Source organism: Phaseolus vulgaris, chromosome 2, assembly GCF_000499845.2.
Source record: "Phaseolus vulgaris cultivar G19833 chromosome 2, P. vulgaris v2.0, whole genome shotgun sequence".
Taxonomy (NCBI): domain Eukaryota; kingdom Viridiplantae; phylum Streptophyta; class Magnoliopsida; order Fabales; family Fabaceae; genus Phaseolus; species Phaseolus vulgaris.
In genome coordinates, this window is record NC_023758.2 from 36683282 (window position 1) to 36705686 (window position 22405).

Consider the following 22405-nt stretch of genomic DNA (forward strand, 5'->3'; position numbering starts at 1 on the left):
ATAAACATAAGTATGTCTTAATATTCTACTTAATTAGACATCCTTTTATCAAAAAATATTTGTTATATTAAATGTGAGTAAAGGAGTTTTATTCGATTGGGTGAGGCTCCACAGTAACAACAGATAAAACTCAACTATCAAACTTGGTAAAAAGAGAATTACTCTCTCAGAAGATGAACAAGTAATATATATATATATATATATATATATAAAGAGAGAGAGAATATATGCACTTTCTAAATTCTTTTAATTATTTAAATTTTCATATATCTTAGAGTAGAAGTTGTACAATTAAAATGACACCTGAATATTTTATTATTAAAGTTAAAAGAGCATATAAATAGAAATTTAGTTATTCAGATTTCATTTTAAAAGAACCATCGTCTCTCTAAAAAATCCTTTTTCCTTTCCTCTGCCTTCTTTCTAAGACTCTGATCTCCTTGCTCATCAGTTTGATGATCGGAGTCCGCCATTAGACTTCTGACAGCAAAGACTACAAGATTGTCTGATCAGAATCTCTAATAGAGTAAGTTCATTTTTTATCTTCTCCTTGAGTCAAATTTTGAACTTGTTAGGTTTGTCTCTATCTAGACTTTGCATGTGACCCTTTTAGCTTCAGGGTTAATCCCTGTTAGCTCAGAGTCCTAGTGATATAGTTATATTTTTTATCAAGATATGTGGTGCAGGTTAACCTACCTTTAAGTTTTTGGTAGATTTGAAACTCTTAATGAGTATTTGCTCAGGTTCCGATAAGGGAAGCTAACTTTAATTTTCAATAGAACTATAGGCTAGAAGATCTGGATGTGGGGGTGACATAGTCACCAAGTCCAAATTTTGCTTACAGGATTGATTGTTTATGAGTAATGAGTATTGTTTGAAATAAAATGTGAATATGTTGATTTTGATATGGATGATTTATGGTAGATGTTGTTAGAATTTCAAGGCTAAAACAAGAAGGAGGGGGTGAATTGTTTATGCAAGATTTTCGAAAACTATGAAGCTTTAATGAAAGTCACAAGCAGAATCAAAGATACAAAATAATATCAGTCAAAATCAAATATGCTTTTAACTTGTTTCTTCGATTCAACCGATTGTTTTTATCAGCAGTATAAAAAATGATAATTAAACAAATTTAAATGAGATAAGAGGAAGAGAAATTAACACAACAGGTTTATACTGGTTCACTCTTAACTAAGAGTTACATCCAGTCCCCAGAAACACCTGAGAATTTCACTAACAAATCAAACTACTTTGATTTACAACACACACAACAAAGAGATGTTATTGAACCCTTCAAGAACACAACCTTCTCTTTGCAAACACTACACAGATCAGAATACCCTCTTGATTTGTACCACACAACCTTACAAAACTACAAAGATTAAAAGAAGAGAAAAAGTACACCTAGATCAATTCACAGAATAGAAAAATGACTTAACACACAACAGTTTTATTCCTCTTGAAGAAAAGTCCAAAGCCTTAAGCAATCTTGGAAAACTTATTTCAAAAATGCAATATGAATCTCTTGATATGTTTTTTCAGCTAGGAGTATAAAACCTTTTTTATAGACTCCAAGTAGCCATTAAAATCGTTAAAAACAAAAGCCAAAGTAGTTTGAAAACCAGCCAAAAAAAAATTAATAGACTTGACAAAACTCTATTAAGAAATTTCAAAAATCAAACTGTAGATTTATCGAAACAACCAATTGAATTGGTTTGACAACAAAGTTAACCAAAGTCAAATTGTTTCAAACTCTTTCAAAAGCTTCTAAGTGTAAAAAACCGATTGAAACGATAAATCAACTAGTTGATTTTCCACTTATCTTTGAAAACTTATCATTTTAAAAGGTTTCAAGATCAAATGGCATTGGATCAATTCTTAAAGTGGATTACAAATTCAAACACTACAAAAGTACCCAACTAAACAAGCAGCAACAGAAATTCACACAACTCTTCAAGATTTGGAGTCATCAAAGTCTTTGTTCAATAATCTCCCCCTATTTGATGAAGATAAATCCTTGGTTGCTTGTGTTGTTCAGTTTAAATTTGAACGAACCTACAAAACAACAATTGTGCATATACCAGGTAGCAATATATCCCAGGTTTAAATAGTACCAAAGAACCAGTTTTCATCATGTGGTTTTAAGCAAAACCAGCAAAATCAATGTGAAAACCAATGAAGAAGGTGCAGAATTAGAGCAGAGCAACATCAGCACAAAGCAGCAAACTAGCAGAATCTAAATCAGATGATAAACAAGATGGTTGCAACAAATGTTCAACACAAAACCATATATATCTCCCTCTATTTGTCTTCGGAAATAGAGTAAGACAACAGATTAAAAAAATAGAGTTTAAAATATTGTTCAACAGATTAAACAGAATTTGGAAATAAAGCATTGAAGACTTCAATCATTTCTTCCAATTGAAGCTCAAAAAACTAATTTTGAAGAGCTTCAATCTCTTCATCAATGCTCTGAAAACGTGCCACACAAAACTTATGGTGGCTTCTTTGTTCATCAACAAGGTTGTCCATTCTTCTTAATATCAATCTTTCAAATGGTGTCATAGAGGTGATGCGATCTCCCATGATTCCAACACTTGGACCAACATAATCTTCTCTGGCCTGGAATTCAGCACCATCACCATCAGCAGCAATATCAGTTTTCTCTTCATTGCCATCTTCAGCATGAGCTCCACTTGAGGATCCATATTGATTTCCATCCTTGCTGACCCATTTTCCCCTAATTTTTGTGAAACCCATTTTGCTTAGAGGGCCATTGTTGATTTCATGTGATCCCTTGACCATTTCAGTTGGCTCTTCTTCAAGATCAACTTCAAAGTAATTCAAAAATTTAGAAATAAGGACAACATAGGGATAGTGATAGTCACTTAACCTCATAGACTTTTGCATATGTTTTTTGATTATGTGAATCCAGTTGATCTTGATCTTGTTCATTATGCAATAGATGAAGACAAGATCTTCCTCGGTCAACATGGAGTGGTTGCTTCCTCTTGGAGTCAACATCCATGTAACAATGAAGACCATAAGCCTCTCATTTAGCCTTAAGCCTCCCAAAAAGAAGTTTCTCACCTTGGATTGAGGATTCTTCAAGCAACTTCTATAAAACTGCATTTTGTTGAATTCTTTGTTAGAATTAAAGGCCTTAAACAAGAGGGTGGGTGAATTGTTTAATGAAAGATTTTCAAAAATTTTGGACAAGAATGAGTGTTAATGCAGAATCACAAAAGAAGCAATTAGATCATCCAAACAACAAAACTGTTGATTCCAGAAAATCAATCGATTGTTTATACGAATCAGTCGATTTTTTTATCAACACTTTGGAAAATCGTAGATCAAACAGATTTAAAAACAGTGAGGGATAGAGAGATTTAATACACAAGGATTATACTGGTTCACTATTAACCTGAGCTACATTCAGTCCCCAGAAACCCCTGGGTATTTCACTAAGCAATCAAATACAGATTACACAACACAAGCACCAAAGAGATGATTTTGAACCCTTCAAGAACACTCACCCTCTTTGAAACACAACCACTATAGGTCAGAACACCCTCTGACTGTAGACACCAATTTCTTACACTTTTATAATATGAATTGAAGAACAACAAAGAATAGGAAGGATCACACCTGATACAAAAATGAATACAACGGATCATATTTCACTTTTAACCAATGCAAAGCTTTAAGCAATCTTGCAATCTCTTAAAACAGACCATGAACTGTGATTTGTACTCATATTACCAAACAGATTCATTCTGTTTGTAGCTAAACCAAGTCATATATTTCTTGATTCTTTACCAAACTTTGGAAACTCATCATCAAATTTCTTCCACTGAATAGAATCAGTCGGATGTTGGTACATTCCATCACATTTCCTCTCATCTGCATGCCATCTAAGATTTTTAGCATCGTTTGGGTTTGCAAACAAACACTTCATCATTGAAATGATGGGAAGATACCACATAACCTTCATTGGGGGTTCATGCTTTACTATATCTTAAATAGTATCATCATCTTTTTGTTTCATCTTATAACGTGATAACCCACACCTCAGACAACTTTTCAACAATTCAAAATCGTTTCGGTATAATATACAATCATTAGGACATGCATGAATCTTTCTATACTCCATACCCATTGGACAAAGAATTTTTTTGGCCTCATAATTACGATTAGGTAGATTATTTTCCTCTGGAAGCATATCCTTCAACAACTGAAGTAATTCCGTGAAGCTTTTATCAGTTCATCCATTTATTGCCTTCAAATTCATCAATCTTAACACTGTCGGCAACCGTGTGAAGTTAGTTGATCCATGATACAATGGAGTCTCTGCATCGCTTGACATACTTCCATATCCATGCGCTTCTGCAAAAGACTAAGCAACCACATCACGAATCATGTCCTCTAATCGATCATCATCTACATCATCATGTACTACATCATCCATTGTGGACCCCATATATTCTTCAGTTACGCAAACACGTGGTAAATTTAACAATTCACCATGCCATGTCTAAGTTTTATAAGATCGAAGAAACTCATCACATAGCAAGTGATCCCTCGTTATCTTAACATCCAGTATCTTTCCATTTAAATAGTTAACGCACGGACACCTGATCTTTGTTCACTCATGACCACTATTAATCGTGTTACGTTGTGCAAATTGTATAAATTCTTCTACTCCTCTTTCGTACTCATCACTTATGCGAAAAGAATTAATCCAATTTTGATCCATTATATTCTGAAATAGTCATTCAGGTGTTTTCTAATCGGTTTTCTATCTCACGCGTTTGCCAAGGGTCAAACACCCCCGGACTCAATACCAACGCGTATCAATTGCCGAGGGTTGAACACCCTCAAACTCAATAGAAACACAATAATTCTATTCTAAACTAACAACTAACATAATATAAATACAAATTATAATAAATACTAAATAAAATAAATTTTAAAAAATACAAATTATAATACATAAAAAAACAAATTCATAACAATAAAAAATATTCAAAAAATTTAAAACATCATCAACCTTGTGTGTGAAGGCAACGTTGGTCAAGAGTGGCACGGGAGCGTCAGCAACAACAGCGGATGCGGCGGCAGACGTAGAAGCAGCGACAGAGCAAACCTGAAACCACAGAAGAGACGACGAAAGCAATGCAACAGTACTTCGATCAATGCAAGAAACCAAACAAACTAAGATAAACAAAAAAGATTTATATACATTGGTGAAGAAGAAAGAGAGTTTGAACAAACTTACAAAGGTACGAAACAAAATCAATGAAGCTACAGAAAAAGAGATGAACAACACTAAGCGCAAATGCGAGCAGGAACAATGCAAACGTGAAACGCAAAGAGGATAAAGAAAACAAGAAAGTGTAAGTGGCGCGCTTCAAAAATTAAGGTAAAAGATTATTTAAGAATGCGACTATTACAAATAGCCGCATTTCTAAATGAACTTAATTTCAAAAGTGCCACCACGGTTTTAAAGGTTTTAAAGGTTACGTCTGATCGTAAAGTCGCACTTAGTAAACAGTATTTGTTTCTACATTTTGCACTAGTGATTATTTATTTTCATTTATTTGATTAGAATATAAGGAAAAAGGAAAGGAAGTAAATAATTTTATTGGGAACTAAAATTTTATCTTCTTTAAAAATAAATTACATTAAGATTTTTTTTAGATTTTTTTAAAATTATACTTATATTATCTAAAAAAACTAAAAAATTACAATAATCTCTCTTATGTATATGCAATGTAAAGAAGAGGGATGTAAAATATTTTTAAAAATTTAAGAACTTATCATTTGAATGATGATGTGGGATATGTTCTTCTATTTTAATATATTCTCTTGGTGATTATTTTGTCATAAATCTTGTTGGAGGGTCAAATAGTTATTAATTATTTATATTTTTAAAAATATAATATAAATAATACAAATTTGAACATGACTTTATTTTTGTATATACTGAAACACTTCTAGCGTTCTTTATGTTTTATTTTGTTTCTGATAAAAAGATATATGTATAATATAAAAAATGATAATGTCATGTTTTTAATATAAAAAATGGTATAAAATTTTAAAGAAAATTGGAAAATCAGTGTAACTTGAGAGGATCCTTGTAATTTACACCAAAACACACTAAATCCCAATTTCTTTTCAAGTTCGGGACTGCATATAAATGCTAATGCGTTGGGGTATATTTTAATTCAGCTCACTTTTTCCAGACGGATAAATAAATCTTAATTTAAATTATAGAGGATCAGATACACAATTTATAAATACTAAAATATTTATATAAAAATTTGATCCATTCATAATTCATTTGATAAACATCTAATCAAAAGCATTAAAAATTGAGATTATCTGTATCTGATATGATAAAAGTGATTGATAAAAAAATTAATTAATAAAAAATAAAATTACAATTTGTAATCCAAACATACAAGAAAGGAAAGGTGAAAATAGTTTTAAAATTCATATATTTTTAATGTGATAAGTTTAAAATAAATATATATATATATATAATAAAAAATAAATTTAAAATTAAATAATATAAAATATATTAAAATAATAATATTAAGAATTATAATGTAATTATATAAAAATGTGAAATATCGAATTATTAATTCTCTTTCACTTTTCACATGTTACAGTTAAATATCATATCATCAGACATAGGTACAAACAACTGCAATCACACATAGCCGCAACAAATATCAAATATCCATACATAATCATTTATGATTCATTCAAATACAACCATAATCCATTATAATTCAAAACAGACAACCTTATACTCCATTACATAAATAATTACAGTATGAAAATCGATTATAATTTAGGAAAAACCGATTATTGTTGATATATACAAACCTGTTGACGACAAAAGTCACTCACAACATCCATTCCCAACAAATCATCACCATACATCTGACGGCCACCAAAACCAGTCATGCAAAAAAAAAAAGTAGTTTCATATTTGCACAAAATCTATATTTAGGTTATGATATTTTGAAACCATGCTCTCCACCTTATACTAAGGGTGTCAAGAAAAACATTTTTATTTTCTTTTATATATCTGTCTAAAAGTAGTGCATGTCAATCTTTTTCTGCACGTTCAAAGGTTTTAGAATACTGATTTAGCTACATTTCATAAGCTTCTGCCACAGAACAGAAGCTTTGCCAAATAGAACTGCATTATCTGCTAATAGCAGGTCTGCTAAAAAGTTCAAAACAAACGGCAAGGATACATATCAGAACTTAAATTAACCAATTCTAATCGTAGCTTCCCGAACCCTCCAGCTGTAGTGAGTAAAACCTAACAGCTCTAAGTGTCAGCACTACAATGAGACACATCACACTCAAACTATTCATATTAATTAAGCTGTGCATGCATCCATGCATGCATGAAACAACCAGGATTATACTACGCTGATTGAGTCTCCTTCAAACACGTCACACCCCCAACTCCGTGGCATAATTCCAAAATGAAAGGCCTTCTGCTGGATCAGTTATTGTCATGTCACAACTACCACCTTCATCATCATGTTTTTGGAATTATTTGATCGGTCTTGGGTGAACTATTCTAGTTATGAAAAAAATATTAAATTAAATTTAAATATTTGAAAACTCATCGTAAATATATATCACTATTGCACTGAAGAAAAGTGAAGCTTATCCCATTCATTTTCCATAACTTGCACAACAAAAGTTGACAGAGCAATGGCCTCCCCTCTGAATGAGAGAAGTGAACCAGAATCGAAGCCAGCGTGGAGAGGGAACAATTTGTTATCTGTTCCTCCTCCGCCACTACTAGCCATAGTTGGCATAGTGGTGTTCTTGCTGTGGGTATCATCACAGTTGAACAACAACTATTTAGTCATGCAGATAGCCACCACCAACGTCAACTTCTTCCTGCTGTTTTTACCTCTCGTGTTGACCCTCATTGTCCAGGGAACACGCCTCGTGCCTCCTGCACCAAGTGTGAGACCTTTGCATGATGGAGATGCGGAGTCTGAGTCATCATCAATACCATGGGGATGGGTTATCTCTGTTCTGATGCTGTTGGTTTTGACATCCTACCGACTTCACCCTATCTTAGTAGTTGGAATAGTGTTTTTATATGTGTATTTATTATCAGCGTAAGAAGGTTTTTCTGGCCACTTTATAGGGTGGTTTTTCTGGCAACCCATGTTGTTTCATTACATCTTTCGTTTGTCTCCTTTTTATTATATGTGTATGCAGGATATGTTTTATTCCTCTTAGATTACATTAATAATGAAATGGATTGTGTAATAGTTAATATTTGTAGTACTGTATCATGTCTTTACCATAACAAAAAGGTATCCAAATACACAAAACAATTTCAAACAGGTTTCTTAGAAGAGTTGAACTGCTACCCCAAACTAAGACACAATTTACGTGAAAATCATAATAAGCCAAGATAGGCTATGTAGCAGCAAAAGTATGTCACCTCTCATCTGACGCTAGCTTCAAGAAAGGTTCTCCTGTTTGGAGCAGGAAGAAAACAGTTTTGGGGTCTCATGAGATGTGAAAATTAGAACTTTCTTTGCTCTTTCAGCTTCCTTTTGCTCGAGACGAAGATAATAACGAAGAAGAGAGGCATGAAAGGAATTTGTCCATTAACTACTCAATTTTAAAAAGAAATTATTTTATTATCTGGGACCTTCTTCATCCGAGCTTTCAGTCCCCCACATCTCCATAGCTGAAGATCAAATGAACAAAGCCGGAAGAGGAGGAAGGTACGAAAAGGGGGGCCAAAAGGAAAAGGTAGATAGACAAACTCAGAAAAGAGTATAGTGCAGAACTAAATATTAATATTGACAAAAGTAATCACATATTAACACTTATACATCAAACACTTCATAACCTTCATTTATATCCTTTTTCTCATCCATGTAAAATTTTATTTCTCTTTCTATCATTTATGCACATTTATTTCTCTTTCTGTCTTTTTTTCTTATCTAAGAAAATTAATTTTTCTTTCTATCATTTATGCACATTGGGATTAAAATTGTCTTTCTTTATTTTGTATCTCCAAATCACAAAGGTTAAAAGGCAAGTATTATGATAGGAGAAGAATGCAGCTGAAAGGTAAGTGTTACGATAGGATGTTGCGATAGGAGGAGAATGCAGAAGAATGGAGAAGGCACTACTCGATGAAGACAACTTGGCCGAAACCATCAAGTGGAAAACTCACTGCACCACACAGAGTTGCGACTAAAGAAATTAAAAATGTTTTCCCTAAAGCAATATTCTCACAATGCAGTGACTATACTCTGTATGTTCATTATAAAAATGAAAATTGCAGCTCGTAGATCATGATTTGTAAAAAAAATTGCAAATTTTACACTAATCCAATATTCCAAACTCGACCACAGCATAAGGTCGGGAGAATTAAAATATTTAACTTGCTTTTAAAGAGTTATTACTTATAAACTCTAACTTTCCAATCTGAGAGTAGATAAGATTTTCATTACATCCGTTATAGTGAATTTCTTAACTGCAGAAAGTCCATTTTTCATTATATCCATTGTAGTGAACTTCTTAACTGCAGAAAATCCATTCATTTTCTCTTGGGTCCGGATGTGACAGAACATTTTGTTTTATGAAATACTTCTGGATTTGACAGAACATTTTGTTTTAGGAAATACTTCTCTTGAAGACATATGTATAAGTGAGTGGTCCATCATGTGACTTTTCAAGATATTCGTGAGTACAACGACTTTTATCAGAGGATATGGATTGCGAATAAAAATACCTAAAGAAGTTACTTGTCAACGCATTTTGTATATTCTAAGAGACACGGACAAAATTCCCATGTAATAATACATTTCAGGCATAATTCATATTTACCTGAAATACATCTACAGAAAAGTTCTTTAGTTTCCGACTTAATGAGTACAACTTTTTTGACTAAAGTCAACTGTGCTACATAGAATGTGATTAGCTAAGCACTAAACAAAGAGAACACATACAAATATAAACCGAAATGCAGCCTCCTTCGATCTCCATCCAAGGTTTAATGTGACTTAATGCGAATGTCCAGTTTCAGTTGTAGAGGGCCAAAAAAACCAGAAGGAATCAAAAGGAACGCATTTGAAGGAGCATCAGCGTATTGTCCTTGAATGATCTTGGTAAAAGATTGCAGTATTAGAGTGCTTCCTCGAAACCTAGCCAAAACTTCATACTGAAACTCTCCCATAGACTTGGGACCAATGCAACTAATGCGGACTTTATGTCCCAGAGTCTCATGGTTATTGTGAACAATAAATAGATTACTATCATTTTTCTCTTGAAGAACAATTGTTTTCTGGTCAGCACTGAAGATGACTGTGAAAAATTTATCGTATGTAAACTGTGTTCCAGAGTCTACATGTCTGTGGCTGACGTGGAGGAATAACTCCTTGGACGAGGCAACAAAATCACAACCAGTATGTGGGCATAAACATGGTAGATAGATGCATTCCTTCTCGTGGTCGTTTTTCTTGCTGTAACAAAATGTCTCAGTGCAGCCATAATTTGCATTCGGGCATGACATTTTAATAGATTCCAACACCTTCTCAATAGCCCGACAACGGTTATACCCAATGGGCATCAAACACATGGGACACTTGTTATTGAGTCTGACACAGCAATTAGAGCAAGCAATATGTCCATTCTCGCACTGAATTTTCATTCAACCACAAAGTAATCATCAAATTGGATTTTTCATTACATACAAAACAGACAGCAAACAAAAGGAACAACATAGAGCAAGGAAAAAACTTGGCTAAAGAAAAATAGCATAGCCAGTCAAGATTATTGCTACAAATTTCCTCGGACTTCTTCTTCAGCTACATTACCCTAATCTAACCTTTTAGTCCCTCACTTTCTCAATTCCGTTTAGTACTTGACAACATCTCCACTCACGAGTAGCTTAACTAATCACTACCCAAATGTTGAACCATAAATCCAAGATCAAGAAATTTCAAAATTGCAAGAAAATTATCCACAACCCTAAAACGCTGAGAATCCCAACTAACAATCTTAAGCCTCTGCAACACCCCTTCCACACCACCTCACTCCATCCACAATCAGTTTACCAAATAGACGAAAGAAAAAAAAAATCCACACACAATCACCAAAGGAAAAACCAAAAAAGATGTAAAATTGACAGAGCAAAAGCCAAGATCAGAAAAAAGAAAAAGAGGGCCGTGAAGGGAAATTAACCTGGAAGACAGGGGCACTCAAGGGTTCATAGCAAATGCAGCAATCGAGGACATCAGGGTCTGAAACGAATATTGGAATGGACCTAACTCTGGTGGCATTGCTTGCAGACCCATTTGGGGTACCACGATTGGGTGGAGCAGGATGATGATCTTCACGCTCTTGAAGTTCAATTGAACGGTCTACAATTTCGAAGCTTCGTCGCGAGTTTCGTTCTTCTTCTTCTTCCTCCTCTTCCCTGCGTCGCTTCTGGTTGCGGTTGCTGGGTCCTTCTCCATCATCATACCCACCAACTGAAATTTTCACCATCTCTCTCTCTCTCTCGCTCTCTGATTCTGATTCTGCTTCTGCAAATTCTCAACATCTTTCTTATACGGAAATGGTTGTCGTTCGAGCACGGATTCCCTGAGGTAGCAAACTTCAGGAATTTATGCATCAACCAATCGCGTTCGTTTGATGAAGATCAACGGTTTGTGATTTATTCAAACTATATGCATTTAATAGAACTATTGAGCAGGGAATCATTTCCTCTCCATTATTGTACAAAATAATGGTAATTATTAATTGAAATTATTAAAAGCATGCATTATCTATACGATGAATTTTTTGTTTTTATTTCTAAAATAAATTTAAAGATATCCTTATATATTCACAAAAAAATATAAGTTGATAAATTTTCTTTAAATAAATTTAAAGCATGTCATTAAAAATTCCAAAAAGAAGTATAAAAAGGTGACACTTCTTAAATTCTTATAAATTAAATTTAAAGCAAATTTTAAAATAGGAAAATTTTAAGATTGAACTCATATTAAAAGGGTTTAAATATATTTTTAAGTTAATTAAAATAAGTGTGTTTTTCATTTCGACTGTTGTAAAATAAATTAGTGTTTCTAAAAATTAAAGATCATTGTGTTTATTTCTGACAGTGTTAAATATGTTTTTGTTTTATAACACAAAATTTAAATTGTGATTATTTCTAATAGTGTGAAATATGTTTTTGTTCCTGGATTATAACATAAAATTAAATTTTGTGTATGATTCAAATTTTAAATTATTAAGCACCTATAGTATAAAAAGAATTGGAATGAGTCATTCTCTATGTGAAATTATTGTTATTTTTTTTAAAGATTGTTAGTTTTTTTAAAAATTCGTTGTTGTTTTCATTCCAAACAAATGTCTAATAAACCTACTTCCAATGGGTTGATAAAGTGAAATCTCAAATTGAATCAATTTCACATAAAAAAAAATTATTTCAATCATTTACATACTACAAGCACGTGGATGGTCTAAATTTTGGACCAACACTAGTATAAAATACAGATATTACAATAAGTTATTAAATTAGTTACACGAAAACCGATGTAAAGCATCACGCGATGGTATTTTTGCAATTTTTGACAAAGATATTACATATGTTGTACTCACAATTGATGTAATATGTTCAAAATCACATCATTACACATTAACCAGTGATATTTTTGCAATTTTTTCTATACATATTACATCGGTTGTACTCACAACCAAAAAGCACATATAACATCGGTTGCATCAGGGAACCGATGTTATATGTGCTATTTTAAAATTCTAGGTTTCGCATTTTGACGTCATTTTCCTCTCGCACGCTTGTTTGCTTTCTCTTCTCCCTCGTTGCGCCTCGTACTCACAGTTCTTTGCATTTCCAATTTTGGTTTGGTTCTTTGGATCTCTGGTGACGTTTTCCGCGATAGTGGGTGGTTGGAGACATTCATCGTTTTCCCCCCTTGTTGTGTCGTGCATAGTTCACAACTGTCGTGTTTTTCATTTTCATTTTTGGGGTTGGGTTCTTTGTAGCAGTTGATAAGTGCCTAATTTCAGTAATATTTCATATTAAATATAGGCACTTATGAGTATTAAATGCTAAAATACATATAAAATAATCCCTAATTTATGAAATTATACCTTTTTATGATCTTTATTTGAATAAGAGCATTTCATTCCCAAATTTGGTGTTAATTTCAGGTTTCTAGGGGAGAATGGAGACAACTAGGCTAAAAAAGAATAATATAAGCTACAAGGAGAAAGCTGGAAGGCCCAGGAACGCACAAAAATAATAAAAATCTCAACTCAGCAGTAGATTGAGCCCATTCTCGCTTGAGCGAGAATGCTCCAGTGGCAGTGTCAAAAATCGACGCCTTTCTCGCTTGACGAGAAATCGATATTTAGGAAGCATTCGTAATAATTTTATATGTGAGGAATCGATATAAATGAATTTTATACATGCATCAATTTCAATCAAAGAACATAATGTTATCATGCTAATCAAAATACATAAGAGTGAGAAAGATGAAACCTAATCCCTATTTTTCCAACTTGAAGCAACGAAATCTTTGCCTGTTTTCTTATTAATCATTTCCATCCTTAGGGACACATTATTACTTATGACAACGCGATGCACTTATCGTAAAAAGTCATCAGCAATGGTGACGTTAGTTGTGGTGGTGGGCGGTGAGATTTTCGTCACCACTGGTTGGTATTTGGTCTTCTTCTTTCAGTGTTCTCTCTCATCGCATCGCGCTATAGTCTATATTGTCGTGTTGTATTTTTTTGTTATATGGGTTTGATTTTTTAGATTGAAGGGAAACTTGCATTTTTTTTGTTTTGTTGTTGTTGATTACTATCTCCATTGCCTCATTTTTTAGGTTGTGTGTTTTCCTTTTTGGATCGCAAAGATCTTTAGTGTTGGATTGTGTTATTGGGTTTGCTTTCATCGTAGAGGTGCTTTGAAGTCTAGAACGAGTTAGGTTGATTCCTCAATTTTTGTTGTCTCCACTGATTTGCATTTGTGTTGCTTCAATTTCGGGTAAGTGTTTTATATGTTTTACTCTTATTATTTATGTTATATTAATAGCTAATAATTTTGATGATAATGTATATGTCTAAATACTTATAATTTAATTTTAAATACATTAGTTTTTAAGATTTTTTTTTGTTGTGTTTCAATTTTAAAAATACTATTTAGATTAAGATAAATATATTAGGTGTTTAGGAAGTTTAGATGGAGAGAATTTGTATTTGAATTTTGATAACATTTTTGTTTTATTGAACATATATATTTGAGATGAATATTGGAATTAAAATTCATTTTTTTTTTAATTTTTCTTGTGATTTCTTATTTTTATTCATATCTAGTATGTCTTTTAAAATTATAGGTTAAAAAAATAAATAAATAAATTTTTTTTTAAATGTTACATATTACATTGGTTAAAATTTTAACCCATGTAAAAAGGTACATATTGCATCGGTTCCAAATAAGAACCAATGTAATATGTCCTGCAGAAGTCAATAAATGAAACAAACAGTAGTTTATTATATCAGTTATAGAACCGATGTAAAATGATGTAATGGACCTTCTACATCGTTGACATTTACATCGATAATAGAACTGCTATAATAAGTCTCATAAAACTGACGTAAAATGTGTTATTTGTACTAATGCAGAAACGAAAATCAATTTGTGTTATAGTATAGAGACGAAAAACATATTTAATTTTTTCTAATACCATATGACATTTATTAATTGTTGGTGTTCTCTAAACAAATTTTTAAGATATGTAAATATATATATATATATATATATTTGGACTAAATGTGTAATTTTGATCTCTAAAGTATCAATTATTCACTTTTAGTTATTAAAATTTTGGTATCATTTTTCCTTTCAAGACTAAAACTAAATTATATTAATTTTGGTCTCAATTAGTAATTTCATTAAATAGTATTCATATCAAAAATAGGGTTAAACATGTAAATTATCACTAGTTTACTTTTCATTCTAGCATGTAAATTCAAATAAAAATATTAAAATAAAATATTTAATTATTATATTTAAATTAATTAATATTTATGTTTTATTTATTATAATGAAATAAATAATAAATATAATATTATCAAAATAAAAATAAAATATTTTTCAATCACATATACCATAATTTTTTCATTAAAATTCACTTAATTTTTCTATATCTAAACAACTTTACTTTTTTGCTTGTTTCCCTTCTTTTCTTCCCTTTTTACCTCTATCCTCAACCAAACAAAATATTAAAATAATAAATAGTTAAATTTAAAGTCTCTTAAAAAATAGATTTTTTTCTAATAGAAGGACTTTTTCTTTGAAAAAAAAAAGGACTTTTCTTTGAAAAAAAAAATAGAAGGTCTAATTTATGTGCAATCAATTATTTTCACTACAAACTTTGGAGTTTAACACTCTTTAAAGACACAAATAAACTCAAAGCCTTTATCTTGCTATAGTAAAAGAAACTAAGTCATCCATCAATAAGTAATCAAAATATCATTAACATCTTTCAAAAATACAATTTCTCTAAGCAATCATATATTTAGCTACATAAATACAACAAAATTAGGATGACTACTCAATCATATTCATAAAAAAATAATAACAAAATAAAGATTTAAATAAATCTTGATCATCATAATATAATGTTGTTGTGGTTTTATTTTGGTCTTATATTTGATTCTCATTTGTTCTTGTTTTCACTTTCGTTTCAATCTCAACTCAATTATGAAGTCGGCCAAATATTTAGATAATTCAATCGACCAAATGATCATTCGGCTGGCAAGATTGAGTTTGGATAGGGTCTTCATTGATCAGGTAGTTGATCATAACAATCATTGGGTAATTTTGAAAATATGGTCTCATTCTTTAAGTTATTGTCATTAAAGCTATGGCAACTTTCTCAACCATCTGATATCAGTTTTTAGCCTCTTGTAGAGTCTGACTAATAAAATACATTACTCTTTACTCTCTGTTAACCTCTTATATGAATGTCGCGCTAATGGCTTCTTCAAAGGCAAAGAGATATACGATAAATGATTTAGACAGATCAACTTTTGGATAATTGGGAGAAAGGTTAATTTTTATTTTACTTGCACAAATACGTCTTTGCACTAAGGACTCCAATGCAACCTATAGACCTTCTTTAGCAGCTAAGCGATCGATTTTGTACAAGTTTCGACAAAAATTGAGATAGTGCAGTGAGTCCTTCCACAACTCTTTGGACCTTTTTCAAATTTTTTAGGCTTCTCATCGCGATGAGAGCTTGACATTTGTCAAGATTGACTTTATACCTTTATGAGTGAGTTTGAAGTTAAGGAACTTTTCATCTTTCACCTCGAAGACACATTTCTCGTGGTTCAACCTCATGTTGTTTTTCCTAAGCTCAACAAAGACTTCATTAAGATCCTCCAAATGTGATTGCATGATTCAGACTTAATAACCATGTCGTCAATGTACACTTCAATATTTCTCTCAATAAGGCCTTTGAAGACCTTATCCAATAGTCTCTAGTAGGTGGCTCAAGCGTTCTTGAGGCCAAAAGACATGACCTCGTAATAGTAATTTGCATCATCTGTTATAAAAGTCGTCTACTCCTTATCTTTTGGGTGCATGCAGATCTGGTTATATCCAAAATATGCTTCAAGAAAGCTCAACATCCTGTGTCCGCCCAACCCATTGGCAAGCCGGTCTATGCTCGACAAAGATAATTGTCTTTTGGAAATGATTTGTTGAGGTTAGCGTAGTCCATGCACATTCTCCACTTGCAGTTTGGTTTATTTACCATTATCATATTTGTGAGTCACATTGTGTATTGAGCTTCTCAAATTAATCCAACTCCGACTAGTTTCTTGGTTTCTACTTTGGTTGCGTTTCTTTTCTCATTTCCTAACTTCCTCTCTTCTGGGATACCGGTCTAGCTTCTTTGTAGATTGAAAGTTTATGCAGGATGATGTTGATAGTTGTTCTCGACATATCAATCGTAGTTTAGGGGAACAAGTCAACGTTTTTTGTAAGGACCCAATGTATCTTATCAGTGTCTTTTGTGTTTACTGAAGTCACAATTTGGGTATAATGGTTCCCATCCCATAGTTGCAATAGGGGTAACATCCTCTCCAGATTCTACTTAGATGTCATTTATCCTCATACTAAGGTTGTTTAAAGCATCAATATGGTCCCATCTTGGACTTAGTTGATCTCGGTCTGTCAAATGATCTGGACTAGGTTGTGGTGGTTCAAATTTCAAGCTAATCGCGTAACATTCTCTTTTCGTCCTTTAGTCTACATTTATGGTGATGGTGTCGCCTGCTATCAAGGAGAACTTCATCATCAAATGTGGGGTAAAGAATATTGCCCCTAACTGGTTAAGGGACAACCTCCCCAAGAGGATGTTGAAGGTAAGACATGTTGACGTTGACTAGGAGATATCGTATCTTGATAGTTCGACTTTGTAACCCTCTTTCCCCAAACTTTTTGTAAAGGTTTATATGTCTTATAGTATAAACTCGCTCTCTAGAGAATCATATGATCTGATCATCATAGGGTTGAATCTCTATTTCAGGTATTTGGAGCTTTTTAAAGGTTTTCCAATACAATATGTATATCGAGTTCCCTTGGTCAACTAGGGTTTTTATCACTGCGAAATTTTCTATTTCAATAGTTATGATCGTGGGGTCATCTTGCATAAGGTCAACGACTTTGAGGTCGACATCAATAGAGGTAATATGGGGCACCCTTTGTTAAATCGAGGACCGATCTCGTTTACCAATTCTACTACCTAGAGGTGTCATTTTCTTGTTGAGGCCGACGTCCCTCCCTTGACCAAACCTCCAATTGTCATATTAATTACTCCCTAAGTGGAGCTTCTTTGGCCTGTCCTTCTTGGTCACTGCAGGCACATTGAGTCGACCTTGACATGTTATCATCATCTCAACAAGTTTCTACTTGGGTTTTTTGTATTTCGTAATCTTTATGGATTGCTCTTTTCTCCGTCCCGGTAAATGAGGTACAAAGTGACATTCTTATCTAAAAACCCTTCAAAAGTATCCTGCCTCGATTATCTCCTCGATTTAATCTTTCAACATTAAGCATCTTCAAAAGTCTGACTAATGAAATACATTACTCTTTACTCTTTGTTAACCTCTTATATGAATGTCACGCTAATGACTTCTTCAAAGACAGAGAAATATACGATAATTTTTAGTCTATAAAATAATATATAATTTAGTCAATATAGCAACTAATTATTTTTGTCTCTAAAATTGGTTTTTATTTAATAATTTTATAGTAGTATTAGGAGGCTATTAAAAGGATTTTGCGCTAGTTAGCTCGAACTATACATCATGGTCTCATCCTCAAACCATGTCCAAGCTTGCCTCTCATTGGCTTCAGCGTTGTGAATTGAGGATCCGATTTAGACGACAAACGAGCCACAACGGGATATTGTGTTTATTTTGGTAAAAATTTGGTTTAATGGATTTCTCATAACAAAAAGTCGTGTCTCGAAGTAGCACCAAACAGAGTATAGGAGTATCATTGTCGTCCTTGATAAGATAACATGGATACACTCTCTTCGAACTGAGTTGCGTCCTCCAACTACTACTCCTATGATTTTTTGCAGACAACCTTGGAGCTGTTCTAATGGCAGCTAATCTAGTAATTCACTCGAGTCTAACCATTTTGAGTTGGACCTACATTTCTTTCGAAAATGTGTGCAACAACATCTTCTACATGTAAGTTGCTGTGTTCTGGTGCATCTTTCATTAGGTTAAGGAGTAGACTTATCTTATGGGAGATGTCACATGATATAGGTGTAATATGTATCCTTCATGTATGAAAATCCATTCTTCTTCTCATATCATTCTTCTTCATATATCTAAATATTGTTGCTCTCTACCCAGGCATGATACCCATCATCTCTTTTATTCTTCTGGTAGATAGTGTTCTTCAAATATTTCATGTGACAGTAAAACTTATAATCTTTTTGGAAAAAAATATTTTATCAAACATCAAAGACAAAACACCCGTGCTACATAATTTCTCAATGCTGAGCCTATTATGCTTTTGCAACACGCTCATCTGATATTATCCATTATTCATTTATCTAATGCCAATTCACCTGTTTCAAGGTTTTAACCGTTATGCAAAATTCTGATGGACAAATTTCAAAGACACAATTAGTTTTGAGATAAAATCAAATATAATATCAAAACTTGTAACATTAATTCTGAGGTTAAAACTATGACAACTTCAAACAAATCCAAATATGACATCGAAAGAGAGACAGACACCAATTTATAAACAATCACATTCACACACATTACAACAGGGATTAACCAGATAACAGAGCAAAAGATGACTTCATATGGCTCACAACAAGAAGCAAGAAAGCAACAACATTTTGCAGTCATAATGTTTAGTTTAGAGTAACATAACAAGGAACACAGCCAGAAGCTGAGTTTCCTGAGCAAAACCTAAACACAAAATGCTATTGGATGTCATTTATTTTTTCTTTCCATGGAAAAAGGAATTTTAAATTTTAAATGCGACCACCCCACAAGGACTCCATCTGAACTTTCCCACTCTTCAAGAGACTCTCGATTTCCAGCGGAGGGTTCAAACCAAGCCTCTGAGCACGCTCCCACCGTGCAAGCCGCGCCATCCCAAGGCAGGGCCCATACGCCATGTTCAAATCGAATTGCCGCAACACCACCTCGCTCTCACTGCATTCATCTGCATACAAAATTTCACCTTTTAGTCATAGAAAGAGATAAATGTGTTTGAATTAAAAAAAAAAAAAAAAAAGCCCTAGGAATTAGAATGGACATTGGAGGTCCGGTTTTCCGCCGGGGGAGATGGTGGCCAGTGTTTGGACCGAAGTGGATCCCAAAATGGCGGCGTTAATCGGAGATTTTTTGGAAGATTTCTTCGTGGCGGTGGTTTTCCTCTGTCGGTAAAAACCCTTCATATTTCCAGACACGGTCGCCATTTTCTCTTCTCTCTCTAAAGCACTTTTCAAATTTGAATTTTGAAAATGTCTGTCTTAAGTCTGAACAGGAAGCAGGAACTTCTTTTATAATGCCTCTTCTTTCCTTTTATACAAATATTCAATTACTTAGATATTTTTTTGCAATAATTCTTAAACTGAAATTAATATTTCATTTTAATAACTTGATATTTAGAAGTCAAAAATTGAAAAAAAAATATCTGTTTTATTTTTTGTTTATAGTAACATTTTCAGCAAATAATTTTTACTAAAAATATGTTTAGATATGTTTTAGTTGCAATCCTTCATATTCAGAAAAGGTTTAAATATTACTTAAAAATACAAAATTAATATTTTTAACAACAAAATAGTATTTTAAGCAATAATTTTAGTTTGGTTACTTTTTTCATTTTTACTTTGACTTTTCTTTATAATTATTTTTAATAATTAAGATGTATTTTGAAATTAAAATATTGTAAAATTATAAACAAGTCTTGACCAACATTTTATGCTTTGTTACTTGTATTGCACAACAACATTTGAAATAAAAAGGTACAAATAAACATTTCTTATATAACCACTTTGGATACATAAAAGGGCTACATTATTCTTTATATTATTATGATATTAGAAAACACTTCATTCTATTATATTTTTAAGAAAATAAAAGATATATATATATACATATATATATAATTATTATTATATTATAAATGATAATTGATTTTAGAAGATTGTGTTGTAGAAAAAACTCAATAATTTAGAAAGTTTGAATATGATTTCTAAAAAAAAATTGATAACTACAAAGAATAATAAAATACCGTATATATTTTGTTTATACTAGTGAAAATAAATGCATTTAGAGCACATTATATTCACATTTTTATTTCATTAAAATATATAATTTTATTAACTTTTATAAGTAATTAATTAAAAAAATAAAAAAATAATAAAATTTAATATATATATATATACTTATAATTTTATAATAATAGTATTGAAAAATTATGTAACATTAGTTTAAAAAAAAATTATCTATTTTATTAAATAAATAAATAAATTATTTTTTATTTATCAAAGGATAAATAATTTAAATAATGACCATTTTTAAAAACAATTATTATTATTATTGAAATAAAATAATTATTAAATTATAAAGGATTTTCATTAAAGGTAATTGTAAAAAAAAATGAATATTATTATATATAAATTTCTATTGTTTAAGTGGTTTTTGTATTGTGAGTAGGTATTTAAATTTAAAAATAATTCTTTTAAAAGTAAAATTGTGTACACAAAAAATTTAAGTATGTATGTCTATTTTTCAAAACAAAAAATTTAAAATTTTTTAAAACAATAATTAAACTCGAAAAAAATTAACAAAATTTTAATTACACATAATCTTAAAATTTAATGTGAAATTATAAGATAATAAAGCCAAATGAGTTTATTCATTCATACGAGACAAAACGAAAAAAATACAAGAAAGAGAATAAAGAAAATTAATGAAACCTTAATGTATTGTTTTTGAGATGATATGTGTCAAACTTGATGATTTATTCTTCAAATCTTTTACAGGTTTATGTGTCTTTTTATAGGTTTTACTACTTCATTCAAGAATTTTGAAAAAATATTCTTTCAAATTTTGTTACCCTGCTTTGTAGTTTTCAACTTTTCAAAATTATTGGATTTTATTTTTAATTTTATTCTTTTATTCTCAAATTCATTTTATGTTTTGATTCAATAACTTTTTTTTACATATTCCACTCATTCACATAAGTAAAAACTTTCTTCACATCATTTATCACACCATCTACTTTAAAAACTCATAATCAACATAAATAATATTTAAGATCTAATTAACCAATTAAATGGATCTCAACTAAAACAATAAATTTATTCATAGTATGTGTAATTAAAACTATATAGATCATTATAAACTTTGATATCTTCAAAAGAAAACCCAAATTTACGTATCATTAACCATATCATAATAAAAACTAAAAATAAAAACAAAATACAAAACCATGAGGGACCACATGAAAGTCATGTAAGAAAAGAAAAACAGAAAAAGTTACTTTTAAACGAAAGAAACATAAGGAGTTGATAAAAAAATATCCCAAATCATTAAATGCTCATATAGTGTATACACCCAATTGACATTATTCATTCATTTATCTTTCCTTCTATTGATTGTGTATCTATCTTTCCTTATACATCTACTGGGTAATCTGATTTACATCAAGTGATAATTTCTTCATCAAATCACCTATTACACCAAAAATTTCCGACATTTATTTTCTCTCTATAACTTGAAACATTAATCTTGAGTTTCACCTATG

The 22405-nt window shown here is 31.6% G+C and overlaps 2 protein-coding genes across 2 annotated transcripts; both read right to left on the reverse strand.

Annotated features, from left to right (window-relative positions):
• Positions 1–9811: 9811 nt before the first annotated feature.
• On the reverse strand, positions 9812–11696 carry LOC137811775 (E3 ubiquitin-protein ligase SINA-like 10). Its single transcript, XM_068613608.1, has 2 exons — positions 11254–11696; positions 9812–10708 (listed from the first exon to the last, which is right to left on the reverse strand). Exons 1-2 carry the CDS (start codon positions 11557–11559, stop codon positions 10064–10066), a joined length of 951 nt encoding a protein of 316 aa, XP_068469709.1. The 5' UTR covers positions 11560–11696; the 3' UTR covers positions 9812–10063.
• Positions 11697–19347: 7651 nt separating this feature from the next.
• On the reverse strand, positions 19348–20143 carry LOC137811776 (uncharacterized). The gene is made up of 2 exons (XM_068613609.1): positions 19907–20143; positions 19348–19813 (listed from the first exon to the last, which is right to left on the reverse strand). Exons 1-2 carry the CDS (start codon positions 20067–20069, stop codon positions 19620–19622), a joined length of 357 nt encoding a protein of 118 aa, XP_068469710.1. The 5' UTR covers positions 20070–20143; the 3' UTR covers positions 19348–19619.
• Between the last annotated feature and the right edge of the window lie 2262 nt (positions 20144–22405).